At 38.7% G+C, this 12,682-nt stretch overlaps 1 protein-coding gene across 1 annotated transcript; it reads right to left on the reverse strand.

The window, feature by feature from the left end:
- Nucleotides 1–791: 791 nt before the first annotated feature.
- Nucleotides 792–11,593, reverse strand: UQCRB (ubiquinol-cytochrome c reductase binding protein). Its single transcript, XM_020968843.2, has 4 exons — nucleotides 11,490–11,593; nucleotides 7,511–7,582; nucleotides 1,459–1,625; nucleotides 792–1,005 (listed from the first exon to the last, which is right to left on the reverse strand). The coding sequence occupies exons 1-4, from the start codon at nucleotides 11,506–11,508 to the stop codon at nucleotides 928–930; spliced, it is 336 nt and encodes a 111-aa protein (XP_020824502.1). The 5' UTR covers nucleotides 11,509–11,593; the 3' UTR covers nucleotides 792–927.
- Between the last annotated feature and the right edge of the window lie 1,089 nt (nucleotides 11,594–12,682).

Raw genomic sequence — 12,682 nt, forward strand, 5'->3', positions numbered from 1 at the left:
GTCCAATTCAAATCCCACCCCCATAAAACCATTTCCTGTCCTTCTTAATCCACAATGTTCTCTCCTTACCCTCATCTCCTATAATAGCCTGTAGATGTACTCCCTTTACATAGCACTTATCACAGGCTAATTATGGTATCATAATAACAATTGTATTATTTAATATATGACCCATCTCTCCCCCCTCCCCACCTCCATCATAAACTCGAGGAAAAGGACAGTATCGTATCTCTTTGTATCCTAACCACATGACAATGTCTTTCGCTTAGTAGTGTTCAATAAATGCTGATAAATTACAAATTATTTTGGTTACTGGGTTATTTCTCTGTATTTTTTCAATTAGAATTTATGTTGTATAGAATTGAATGAACCATGTAAAGCAGAGAGAAAAATTTTGAAATGCACCATAGGCAGAGTTATGGTGGACAAAACACTAAGCCAAGACAGAAGACATGGACTCTAGCACTGACTTAGTCCCCTGACTCTGCCCTCCTGACTCCAATTCTAGCTATCTATCCACAATACTATCTTGCTAGAATTTTCCCCCACAGTCATCTTAATTGCATATTTACAAAGCTAATTATAAAGTAGCAACAGCATTTTGTTGATTATTGGCTAGAGTAGCAGTGAAATTTAACAACCACTCATTTAAAATTATCTTATCCCTCAAGCTAGAGGAAACAGTTAAGTTATGAGGACAACCTTAAAGACACTAGAAATTATATAACACGATTTAAGATGAATGTAGCAAGTTTCAAGATATTTTGATGCAAAGTTTTCTAGTTCACAAGTTCCTATAACAGTTATTTATTTAAATTAAATAAATGTGCAGCAGTTACAAATGGTTAGCTAACCTCATCTTTTGCACAAACATACTTATTAAAAATGTTTTGAAAATTAACGTCTTGATAGATTCTTTTGACGTGATTACTTCTTATTCCATTCTTCTCTCTCTTTTCTTTCACGTATAACCTCCTTCAGATACGGTTGAAGGTATAATTTGTCCTAAAGAAAAAAGTGTCAAGATACTATGTTATATGCTGTGATTATCAGTTTTACATATGCAATTTCTCTGAATTACTAACAAAGAATTCACTGAAACAATTACTTTTTCTAGCTCCAAATCAAGAGAAAACATTTTGAATTTAAAAACTCAGAAATACCAGATTTTCCCCCACAAAGATCTTTTTCAAAAATGGTTTTGCCAATTTATGGGAATAAATGCTGACACGAAGAGAAAGGCTTGTCCTGAAATTCCAATTTTTGGAGACCAGACTGCACTTAGCCTCATTCTAGAAAGTGAAAGTAGCCAAAACACTCAAAAAGAATCCAGTTTTATTGTCATCTCTAGTTCAAAGAATTACAGAGACACAATCTGACAGACTGACTTACACAGTCATCTTTTCCCCCCTAACAATTCCTAATAGTCAGAATTCTGTTATATGAAACGCTTTATACCTCTTCATATTTTGTCCACTGGTTTTTAGGCAGTATCTGATGCCTTATGGTCAGATCCAGAGCTCTCTTGATACGAAACATTCGATCATTATACATATTCTCTGGAAGCCTCCTTATGGCCTCTTTAACATCTTCATCTTCATAAAGTATGTCATCACGCATTAACCCTATTAACAGGAAGAGTAGATGAAAGAGCTGAATTGGACATTTTTTAAAAAACAAAAACTGCTGCAATTTTTTAAGTCATGGAAACATCTCAGAACAGACATTACAGTTTAATGTGAAGGGTCAAGAAGTAAAATCTATCGATGATTTGGTAACTATAGCTCAATTACTATTTGCTTTGAGGCAAAAAGTACAAAAGCATAAAATAAATGTACAAAGCAAGTTTTCATTAAATAGTTGGTAAACTAAAGTGAAATTTAGGCAGGGACATGTTATATAAAAATGGTTTGGTAAATCGAGAAACAAATGATCATTTAGATCTACTGATACAAAATTTATGGCATTTTACTAAATTTAGTTTTTCATCCTAACCTTTTTATCCTCTACAATGATCTCGCTACAATGCCTTATGGTAGCTAGTAGTCAAACTTAGGTTCTCAAAGACTATGTCAGCAGAGTGAAAGTTCTAAAGATTCCACCAAGCTAGAAAGGCTTTCTGAACAGTTCCAGTGACCTGATGGCATCTTCTCTCTAAGGACCAGGAGAGTAAGTAAAAACAGTATGTTGATCACTAGGTGATGAATACTTTGGTCAATCACAGCAACCCATAAAAAAGAGAAAAATTTTAGATGGTCCTTAGTATTATGAAGCCCCTTTCTGCTTCCTCTGTGACAGGGTGGCAGAAATAGGTCAGACAGTACCAATAATTACAGTTTTTTTGATGTTCTGTAAACACAAGTTTAACTGTTCATACTCTGATGTGAAACTTTAATCCAATGACTATGATTCTAAGTTATTATACTACTTAAAATATAATGTTAACAATTCTCTATAAACGAAACCAAAAGACAGAAAATTATAGCTAAAGGGAAAGATGGCTAATGGCATCTTCTTGAGGAAGCAAGTAATGAAACCTGATCATGTCCTCAAAGGCAACAACAACAAAAAAAATAAAATAAACACTTCATGTTATATAATCACCTCATACTCTTGCACTGCTCATGAAAAGAAAATGTTAAATTAAATTTGGGACTAAGAAATTAAAAAGTCCAAAGAATGAATTTTTTCAATATATCAGTCAGTTGCAGCTTTTATTTTTCCTCTCCAAAAAATGCTATTTGTCATGAGATGACTCTAGGAAGGGAGAGGAGAAGGATTCATGGGATATTATGGTGATGTAAGAAACAGAAAATATTAATAAGAACAAAGAAAAAGAAAGAAAATGGCCAAAGATTTGTGGATTACACAGAAGCTTCATACTTGTATCTAACGAGTATATTTTTTTCCAAGAAGAGTTGGAAAGTGTTCAACATTATAAACACTAAACAATATATTTTTTAAAAAATTTAAATTGACCAATTCCTGGGTGCCAATCCAGGAGTTATTTCAGAATTGGTTTTTACATGCAGTCAGAATGACTAGTTAAAGCAAAGATCAAAATCAAATCCAAATTAGAAAGATAAAGGAGAAGACATTGTTTTCAATTACAACTCCAACCCAATCTTTTTTTAATAAGCTGCTGACTGAAAAATGAAAACACAAATGTAAAAACACACACTGATTATCATATGCCTACAGAAGTTTAACCAAACTACTGTCATAGTCAAAGACCTCAGAAATCTTCTCAGGCAGCAAATTTTGCTTTCCATGCCAAACGAGAGCCATGGCAGTCATGAATAACATTGGTTTAGGGCACAATCTCTTTTGCAGAAGGTTATGGAAATAGAGAACTACATCTATCCTGAGAAAACAGGGAAGCAGTAGAGAAGAAAATAAGCATGCAAAAAGCTTTGCGTGAAATCCAACTAAGAAAAATCATCCTAGACTTCTACTTCCAAGAGCCAAGACGGCTGAGTAAGAAATAAGTTACTCTCACTCTTTTATTGACCTCTGAAAGCCTAGAAAATACTGCTCCAGGAAAATCCCTGGAACAGCTGAACCAGACTACTGTCTTGTAGCACAGAAAGCTTGGGGGATTAATGGAAAAGGCCCCTCTCACTCTGGGGGCGGAGGAGCAGTACAGAATGGCAGGAACCCCAGCAAGCCCCACCTTAGCATACCAAGAGGAGGTCCTGAGCCCCAGAGTGGTAGAGCAGCCAAGTGCCAACATAAGGATCCTTGAGTACCTCAGTACAGGCAGGGGAACCTGTAGACACCAGCTTGGAAAACCACCACAGATGATGGTGTTCTCCAGAAGCCAAACACTCCAGTGCGAGGCCTGGGTGAGCAAGTGTTCCCTGAGGGGCAGATTCCCCACCCTTATCCCTAGAGCTCCACTGCTGCTGACCATAGCCCACCACCAAGTAAGCTGCCAGAACCCTACGGCCTCCAACTGCCAGCACCTGAGGCCCCAGTACATAAAGCCAGTGATCAGGTCCTGGACTCCCAGCACAAGAAGAATGGGTCAGCGCTCCCTGCACTCTAGCAGGAGAGCTCAACTTTTTTTTTTTTAAAGTCAGGAAATAAGCAAACACCAAGAGCAAAAAGCAAAAACAGACAATGACCACGGATTCTTATTATAGGGAAAGGGAAGATCAAGGCACAAATTCAGCAAAAGGACAACATTATTAATATACCCACATCCAAAACCTCAAAAGGGAATATTAGCTGGTCTCAAGCTCTAAAAGCCTTCTTGGAAAAGCTCAAGAAGGATTTTAAAAATCATACAAGAGAGATAGAAGAAAAATTGTGAAAAGAAAGGAGAGGTATGCAACAGAGAGAATCAATAGCTTGGAAAAGGACAAAAATTAGAAATTTTAATTAGAAATTAGTAGAAAACAAGTCCTTAAAAATACAACTGGCCAAATGGAAAAAAAGTATACTGAAGAAAATAACTCCTTAAAAAGCAGAATTGGCAAAGGGGCAGCTAGGTGGTATAGTGGATAGGGCACCAGCCCTGAAGTCAGGAGGACCTGAGTTCAAATCCAGCTTCAGAGACATAACACTCACTAGCTGTGTGACTCTGGGCAAGTCACTTAACCCCAAATGCCTCACCAAAAAAAAAAAAGTAGAATTGGCTAAATAGAAAAGAAGGACCAAAAACTCACTAAGAAGAAGAATTCTTTAAAAAGTTTTTAAAATGGGCCAAATGGAAAAGGAGGTACAAAATGTAATAGAAGAAAACTATTTCTTATAAATCAGAACTGGGCAAGTGGAAACTAATGACTCCATGAGAGAGCTAGAATCAGTCAAACAGAAAAAAAAGAATGAAAAAATAGAAGAAAACCTAAAATACCTCATTGGTAAAACAACTGACCTAGAAAACAGACTCAGGAGAGACAATTTAAAAATTATTGGTCTACCTAAAAACCATGACGAAAAAGAGCCTGGACAGAATCTTTCAGGAAATCATCAAGGAAAACCACCCCAAGGTCCTAGAACCAGAGAGTAAAATAGCCATCGAAAAAATCCACTGATTAACTGATCACCTCCTGAAAGAGATTCCAAATTAAAAATACCAAGGAATATTGTAGCCAATTTTACCAGGTCAAAGAGAAAATACTGCAAACAGCCAGAAATAAACCAATTTAAATAACATGTAACCACAGTCAGGATTACACAGGACCTTGCAGCTTCTACAGTAAAAGATCCGAGGAGTATGGAATACAACATTCCGTAAGGCAAAGGAACTTGGATTACAACCAGGGATCAACTACCCAGCGAAACTGAGCATAATCTTTCAGGGGAGGAGATAGACATTCAACAAAATAGGGGACTTCCAAAACTTCCTGATGAAAAGACCAGAGCTCAACAGAAAATTTGATCTTCAAATACAAGACTCAAGAGAGGCATAAAAAGGCAAACAGGACAGAAAAAAACTAATATGTTATTAGTAAGGGCAAACTGTTTACATCCCTACAAGTGAAGATTACACTTGTAACTCTTGAGAAACTGTATTGTTATGCCATTTAAAAGGGGTATACATAGCAGAGGGGATGGGTATAAAAGGACTTTGATGTGATGATAAAAATAATCTAATAATTAAGTGGATTAAGTGGATCTAATTAAGTGGATTATACCAGGAGAAAAGGAAAAGAGGTACAAAAACCTATTCAGTAGAGGGAAAGAATGGCATTGTTTGAACCTTACCCTCATCAGATTTGGTTAAAGAGGGAATAACATAATCAGTTGGGTACAGAAATCTAACTCATCGTATAGAAAGCAGGAGGAGAAAGGGAAAAGAAAAGGGAGGAGTAAACAGAAGGGAGGGAAGAAGCAGTGAGGGTAAAGGAGAGGAAAAAGGAGGGGCTAACAGAAGGGAGGGAAGACTGAGGGAGGTGGTGGTCAAAAGCAAAACTCTAGTAATGAGGGAACGGGAGAAAGGAAAAGGAAAGCATAAAGGGGAGGGGGAGATAGGATAGAGAGAAAGACACAGATAGTAATCATAACTGTGAATCATAATATGAAGAATTCTCCCATAAAATGAAAGCAGATAGCAGAGTGGATTAAAATCCATAATCCTACAATATGTTATTTACAAGAAACACATATGAAGCAGAGGGATACACACAGAGTAAAGGCAAAAGGCTAGAGCAGAATATATTATGCTTCAGCAGAAGTAAAAAATGCAGGGGTAAATGATGAAGATGGGATATAGACACCAAAAAGGAAAACCCTGGACTTTCCCACATGGCCAAATCTCTGGCATTCTCCTGAGGCTATAATCCCAACTGGCCTTTCATTGTGGCTCTGCCCAATCTAGGTAACCCTTAAACTAGCCTTGCCCTCCACTTCTTGCCTCCCTATAGCCCCAGGCCACTTCCCACCTTTAACCCTAAATAGGCTCTATTCTCCAGGTCCATTACCTCACATTCCCACCCCCCCACCCCACTCTGGACTACTTGGCCACTCCTAGATTTCTCCCACAGTCTTTCGGTAAATAAGGTTCATCTGGTCTCCATTAAGGTGCTCAGATTCTTAAAATCTAGCCACTGTTCAGATAAAATATGATGTCTTCCTACCATTCCAATCTTCTTATAGTCTATTCCCCTACACAGCTGATATAATCCAGCCATATTGGCTTACTTGCTAAAGGCCATGATATCTCCCATTTCTGTGCCTTTTCACTGGCTGCTGCCCATGCCTAGAATACTCTCCCAACCTCTGACTTTTAGAATCTCTGGATTCCTTTATGACTAAGACTCAGCTCAAGAGTCATCTTCTCCAAGAGCCCTCTCCTGGGCCCCCAGATGCTAGTGCTATCTTCTGTAAGGTTTTCTTCCACCTAATCTATATTTATCTTGTATATTCTGATTTAATATATGTTATCCATCTCCCCCTTTTCTCCCTTCCCCACCCCCCACTCTTTGATGGAATGGAATGTTTTTGCTTTTTCTTTGTATCCTCAATGCTTAGCACAGTACCTGGCACTTAATTTGCTGAATGATTTTCTTTAACACTCATATTCTCCCAGTGATATTACATGGCTGAGAATAACTGAATACCATAATTAGACAGATTCAAAATTGTTAATGTCATAAAATAATCATACCTAAACATTTACGTTTTAAGTTTGTGCTTAATCATACAAATAGTGCACTGCCATTTTTTGATACTTCCAATTTTTCTTATTTGCTTTTTGGTGAGGCAACTGGGGTTAAGTGACTTACCTAGGTCATACAGCTAGTAAATGTCAAGTGTCTGAGGTCTTATTTGAACACAGGTCTTCCTGACTCCAAGGCTGGAGCTCTATCCACTGCACCACCTAGCTGCCCCCCCAATTTTCCAAAAGCCAACAACATTGTGTAGAAAGTTACAATGACTATCTATATAGTCTCTGCCAATAGTAAATTTCTTAACACTGAATCATTTCAAAATGACAGAACCTGTTTCTCAAAAAAGTACCATTTTTAGAATTTTTTTAAAATGCAAAGATAAAAATACCTACCAAGTTTGTTGAATCCTGCAGCACTGTAATACCACTTCCGAAGACTCTGGAGCCATCGGCCTGATGCTGCAGCTGAAATTACCATAATATTTGTTAACATTATTCATCAGAAATACAAAGTTTGATAAGCAAACATTTTACATCATCCTTCAGGTGTTATCTGGTTAGTTGCTTTACCTCTCAGCTCTCTAGAAAGAAAAACTCTGTGTGAGTTACAAAGAAGGTGCTGCTCTGCCTAGGTAGAGTTTATTCATCTTTGAGTTTCCTACCAATACAGCTCCTACTCAAATAGCAATATGATGCTGACTCTCAAGGATCTATGTAAAAGATTGTAAGTGGTAAAGTAGTCAAGTTGAGTTGATAAAAAGTATCTTAAAGCTAAACAAGAAAACACATAGTCGCCACTTACTAATAATGTGATCCTGGACAAGTCTAACCTCTCTGGGTCCCTAGTATCCTTCCTTATCTGTAAAATGAAGTTAACAGTACCTACCCCAAAGGCTTGTTGCGAGGATCAAATGAGTTAACAAAATTGAATTGTTCTGCAAACATTAAAGTGTTCTATAGAGATGAGGAAAATGAGGTCCCAGAAGATTAAAATGATTTGTCCAGGGTCACAAGTCCAGTTCTAGCCACTTCATCTAGTTATCTCATGCAAACCATTATCACTGATTTAAACTGGGCTAATGTAGGCAGTTCTTAATATATAAACATTCTGCTACTTACAAGCAGATCATAAAGATAAAAATAGTCCTGGTAGTGCCTGCATACCCGTCACTGAAACTCCAAATGCCGGGGGTTGGAGGGAACTCGGGGATGGAGCTGACTACAGATGCTTAAAGTGGCAGACCTGATAATTACTATGTGTCAAGTTGGCTAAACTACTACTTATTATTAAGAGGGAGCACAGGTCAGGCATATTGGGAAATGATCCTGATGTTTAAAAAAAAAAGACACCGAAACACTGATAATGGGTCCTTAGTTACCTTGATCTCCATTAGTTTCTACAATCACATGCACTGTTAAAGAAAGAATGGTCCAGATGTAACTGCTCAGTTAAAACAACAACATCAAAACCACTGATAATATTTTAATGGAGTGCTTAGAGAGCCAATTCTGAGGAATAATTCTCAGGTCCTGCTAGCCTAAGTCCAAAGTATTTTCCTTATCACTGCCTAAATGTTTTCTCTTCATTTTATTATACATAATAGCATAGATTTAGAACTGGATGAGAGCTTAGAGACCCTTGGATTCAACTCCCTCATTTTACAGATGAAGAAACTGAGGCACAGAGAGGTTAAGTGACTTGCCCAGGATCACACAGCTAGAAAACGTCTGAGATTTTTTTACACAAGTCTTCCTGACTCCAAGTTAGGCATATGATTCCCCCAAATTCCTCAAATTAGAGATTCGCTTTGGTTAAAAGCATCCTTTTAAAAATGCAAATACCTCTGAGAAGGCTGTTACTATCAATCATACAGACTGCTTTTTAACATTTAGCTGGGATTTGTTCCTCTGGGGAAAGAATTTTGACAAGGTACAGGGAGCGTGAAGCACACAGGGAAATACCCATGTTGGCACCACTGTGGGGGGATTCAGAGCAGCACTGAGGGGCAATGGATACCCAGGGAGAAAACTAGGAGGTTGAGACAGAGCATAGAGAAAGACTTAGCAAATACAAAGCTACAAAGTGCAAAATGTCTATGTCAAAATTTTTGCCTAGGGACCGGCCCAGTAAATAAGAAAGGATATTCTGTTCCAGTACCACATAGCTCCTTGGTCCAGGGTTTAGGGTTGGACAAGGAACCTAACCATATCCTCACAATAGGAAACTACATTCTAAATAACTTACAAATGAAGTTTTGGAATACAACTGACAAATATTTCAATTAAACAAATTAAGTTCCTATGTTCCGAAAGGCACTTCGAAATACCCTTAGAAAACTGAAAAACCATTCCTACTCTCAGGGATCATACATTGTAATGGGAAAAAAGGCAAAGGTATTAGAAAGGATTTTCTAATAATTTCAAGACATTCAAAACAATTCTATGGTGCTTGCTCTACCAAAGGAGGAGAAGGGTAGGTTGGAGGCACAAATTCTAGCTATAAATACTGGTAAAAATAAAATTAAGTTTTGTCATTTAATCACTGGAGATCTGGAATAGAGACTTGGGAAGACAGAAGAGGAGAGCTCTAGCTCTGATATAATCTGATTTCTGTAACCTTGGGCAAGTCCATTTTTGTCTCTAGATCTTGTTTCCTGGTCTATCAAGAGAAGAGACTGGACTAGATGTCCAAAGCCCATTTCAGTTTTAACACTGCTATGATGATTTACAAATGTTATAGTAACACAACTTCCACTAATCAAAAATTTTAAAGATCTGGAGGATAATTTAACTTACTTAAGAATCTTTGAAAGCATTCTGTTTATATGCAAAATGTGCAGTTAATTACAAATGAGTCATCCATTTATTGAAAGTAATTAGAATATATTTGAAAGCAATAAATCTCCATGTCTCTGGAAATATTCCACAACTTAAATATGCTCCTTTAGGCATTTTTAAACATTCAACTGAACCAAAATGTTATTATTTAATAATTATCTAACTTTCTAAACAGATGTTTGGTGAATGAACAAGCACCTACACTGTTAGATTAGCATGGGCCTAGTTTCCCCTAATCTTGTTTTTTCATTTTCTATCAGAAAAGATCATCGAATGCTGGATCTCAGGCCTTTTGACTCCAGATTCAGAGCTCTTCTCACTTGATTCAGTGACATGGTGAGAGGGGGAGGGCGAAAATAGGCAAAGAAAAAATGCTTCTCCGATCCAAAGTTGGTGGGGGGGGAATGAAGAGTCCAAAAGAGAAGTATTAGAGGGGGCTCAAATCTACCCAAGCTATCTTTTTAGATTACCTTAAAGGGGAAGAAGAAAACAGCCACACTATTTCTGTAAGGGCATGTCCTTCGTAGCTGAAGTTCTTCCTCTCCCAATAATTTCAAGACATTTAAAACAATTCTCAGAGTTTTTTCCCTGGCAAAGGAAGGTAGAGGTATGATTCTAGCTAGAAATACTGTAGAAATAAAAGTAACTTTTGTCACTTAATCGCAAGAGATTTGGAACAGAGGAAACTTCCTGTACTTTCAAAGCTGGAAGATGAGAGTTCTGGCTCTGACACTGCTACCTATGTAACCTTGGACAGGTTCCTTTTTGTCTCTGGATCTCAGCTTCCTGGTCTATCACCTCTTGAGATGTCTGATTCAAGATGTCGTATGAGACCCATGTATTTTTTGGACGTGGACGAATTTATTGGCTACATAGGTCTATTTGACCCAAGAGATTTTCTTCTTTTAAATTGCTAGAAATGAGACAGGGCGGAAAGTAAATGCTTTCTAGTTGAGGAATAAAATGGAAATTTTAAAAGTTCTGCCTCTCTACAAGCCCTCTCTGCACTAGAGTCCAGTTCCTTCAAAGATTGATTCAGGTGCAGGACGAAAAAAAGGCAGAGGTGAGGTAAATGCAATTCTTTCATAGAATGCGGTTATTTCAAAATAGCTAGTATTTGTGTGGCGCCTTAAGGCTTGCAAAGCGCTTGGAGAAGTAACTGCTACGCACATAAAAAATACGCAAAGCGCTTTTCATACCTCCGCACGCTTACTTGACTCTCCCGGTGGGACAGGCTCTATTATTACCAAAATTTTACCGACAGAAAAACGGACTTTCCCAGCACCACCAGCCCATCCAGCCCCGTGACAGCCGGGGAGCCTCCGCCTAGGCCTCGGCAGAGCCCCGACTCCCACCCCAGGTCACCTTGGGCCCGGTCACTCCAGACGGAGCCTCTGCGGAGACGCTCCCTCGAGGCTGGGGCCTCCCACCTCCCTGCCTCCCGCTCCAGATGGCTGAAGGAGCTGCGGGAAGGCTGGAAGGCGCCCGGAGCAAAGTCCGCCCCACCTAGATTTCAGGCGCCCCGATTACTTACCAGGCACCCGCGTCGCCATCTTGATCTGCAGAGACAGGCGCTTTGCCTGCTGGCTAAGTCCTAGAGGACACTAGGAATCACGTGGAAAGGAAGTCCGGCCTCAGCAGGCGAGGGGCGGGGCGGGGCGCCAGAGCAAAGGCCAGGGAGTTGCTTCTGCGCAGGCGCCCTTCGGCTTTCACCTTTCAACGGGTAGCATTCTACCCACTTGACATTGAGTATTCCTTTGACTATTGGCTTGGCCCCTTATCTCTTCCAGCCTAACACATACGCCATTTTTTTAAGGTCCCTAAACACAGATTAGTATCTTGAAAACACTTTTATTGTTGTTATTGCTATTCAGTCGTGCCCAACTCTTCAGGATCCCTTTTGGGGTTTCCTTGGCAAAGCTACCGGAGCGGTTTGCCATTTTCTCCTCCAGCTCACTTTTACAGAGCAAATTGATGGTTAAATGATGATCACACAGCTAGTATATCTCTGGGGCTAGATTTGAACTCAGGTGTTCTAGACCTACTTTATTTATACATTGGTTTATAACAGGTGCAACGTCAACAAATTATCAAAGTCCCTTTCTGCTCTTGGACTCTAGGAAGGGTAAGGAATTACTAGGAACATAGAATGGGGAGGGGGGGGCGGATTTAGGGAAAGGCTGTTGCTAATGCTTACCAGACAGTGATTGTTAAACTTTCAATGTGGGTATTTACATTTCATATATCAGGCAAACCCTACAAGTTAGGAATCAACTTATTGTTTTGTTGACTTCTAGGCTAAGAAAAGTGATGGAGAAAAAATGTTAATAATTCAGATAAAATTTAAGTGTGTGCATAGAATAGCCAGTTGTTGAACATCTACCAGCACACCACTGGTTGGAAGGGACATCCATCTGATGCAATATGTCGGAACTTGAAATACTACTTTGAAAAGGTTGACCACCTCTGCCTACTTAAAAGAAAAAAAGAAAGGAAAATGTAAATTTTTTTTTTAAGAAAAAGAAGACTTGTTTCTTTCCTTTGAATGCACTTACAATCTTGTTGAGGAATCATAAACAGGTGAACAGGAATCTCCCCCTACAAGTCAGACAAGTATTCATCCAGCCTTTGCTTGAAGACTTTCAGACAGGGGATATTTTCCAAGGCAGCCATCCCATTCCACTTTTGGATAGCTCTAATTTTTGGTAAATTCTTCCTTAAAAATAA

Source organism: Phascolarctos cinereus, unplaced genomic scaffold (assembly GCF_003287225.1).
Source record: "Phascolarctos cinereus isolate Bilbo 61053 unplaced genomic scaffold, phaCin_HiC Scaffold_4;HRSCAF=312, whole genome shotgun sequence".
Taxonomy (NCBI): domain Eukaryota; kingdom Metazoa; phylum Chordata; class Mammalia; order Diprotodontia; family Phascolarctidae; genus Phascolarctos; species Phascolarctos cinereus.

What these genes read in the sequence shown, in the direction of transcription:
- UQCRB (XM_020968843.2), bottom strand. An exon ending in TGCAGGATTCAACAAACTTG is followed by an intron (nt 1,626 to 7,510) that starts GTAGGTATTTTT and finishes TCCTGTTAATAG; the next exon opens with GGTTAATGCGTGATGACATA. An exon ending in AGTGGACAAAATATGAAGAG is followed by an intron (nt 1,006 to 1,458) that starts GTATAAAGCGTT and finishes TTTTTTCTTTAG; the next exon opens with GACAAATTATACCTTCAACC.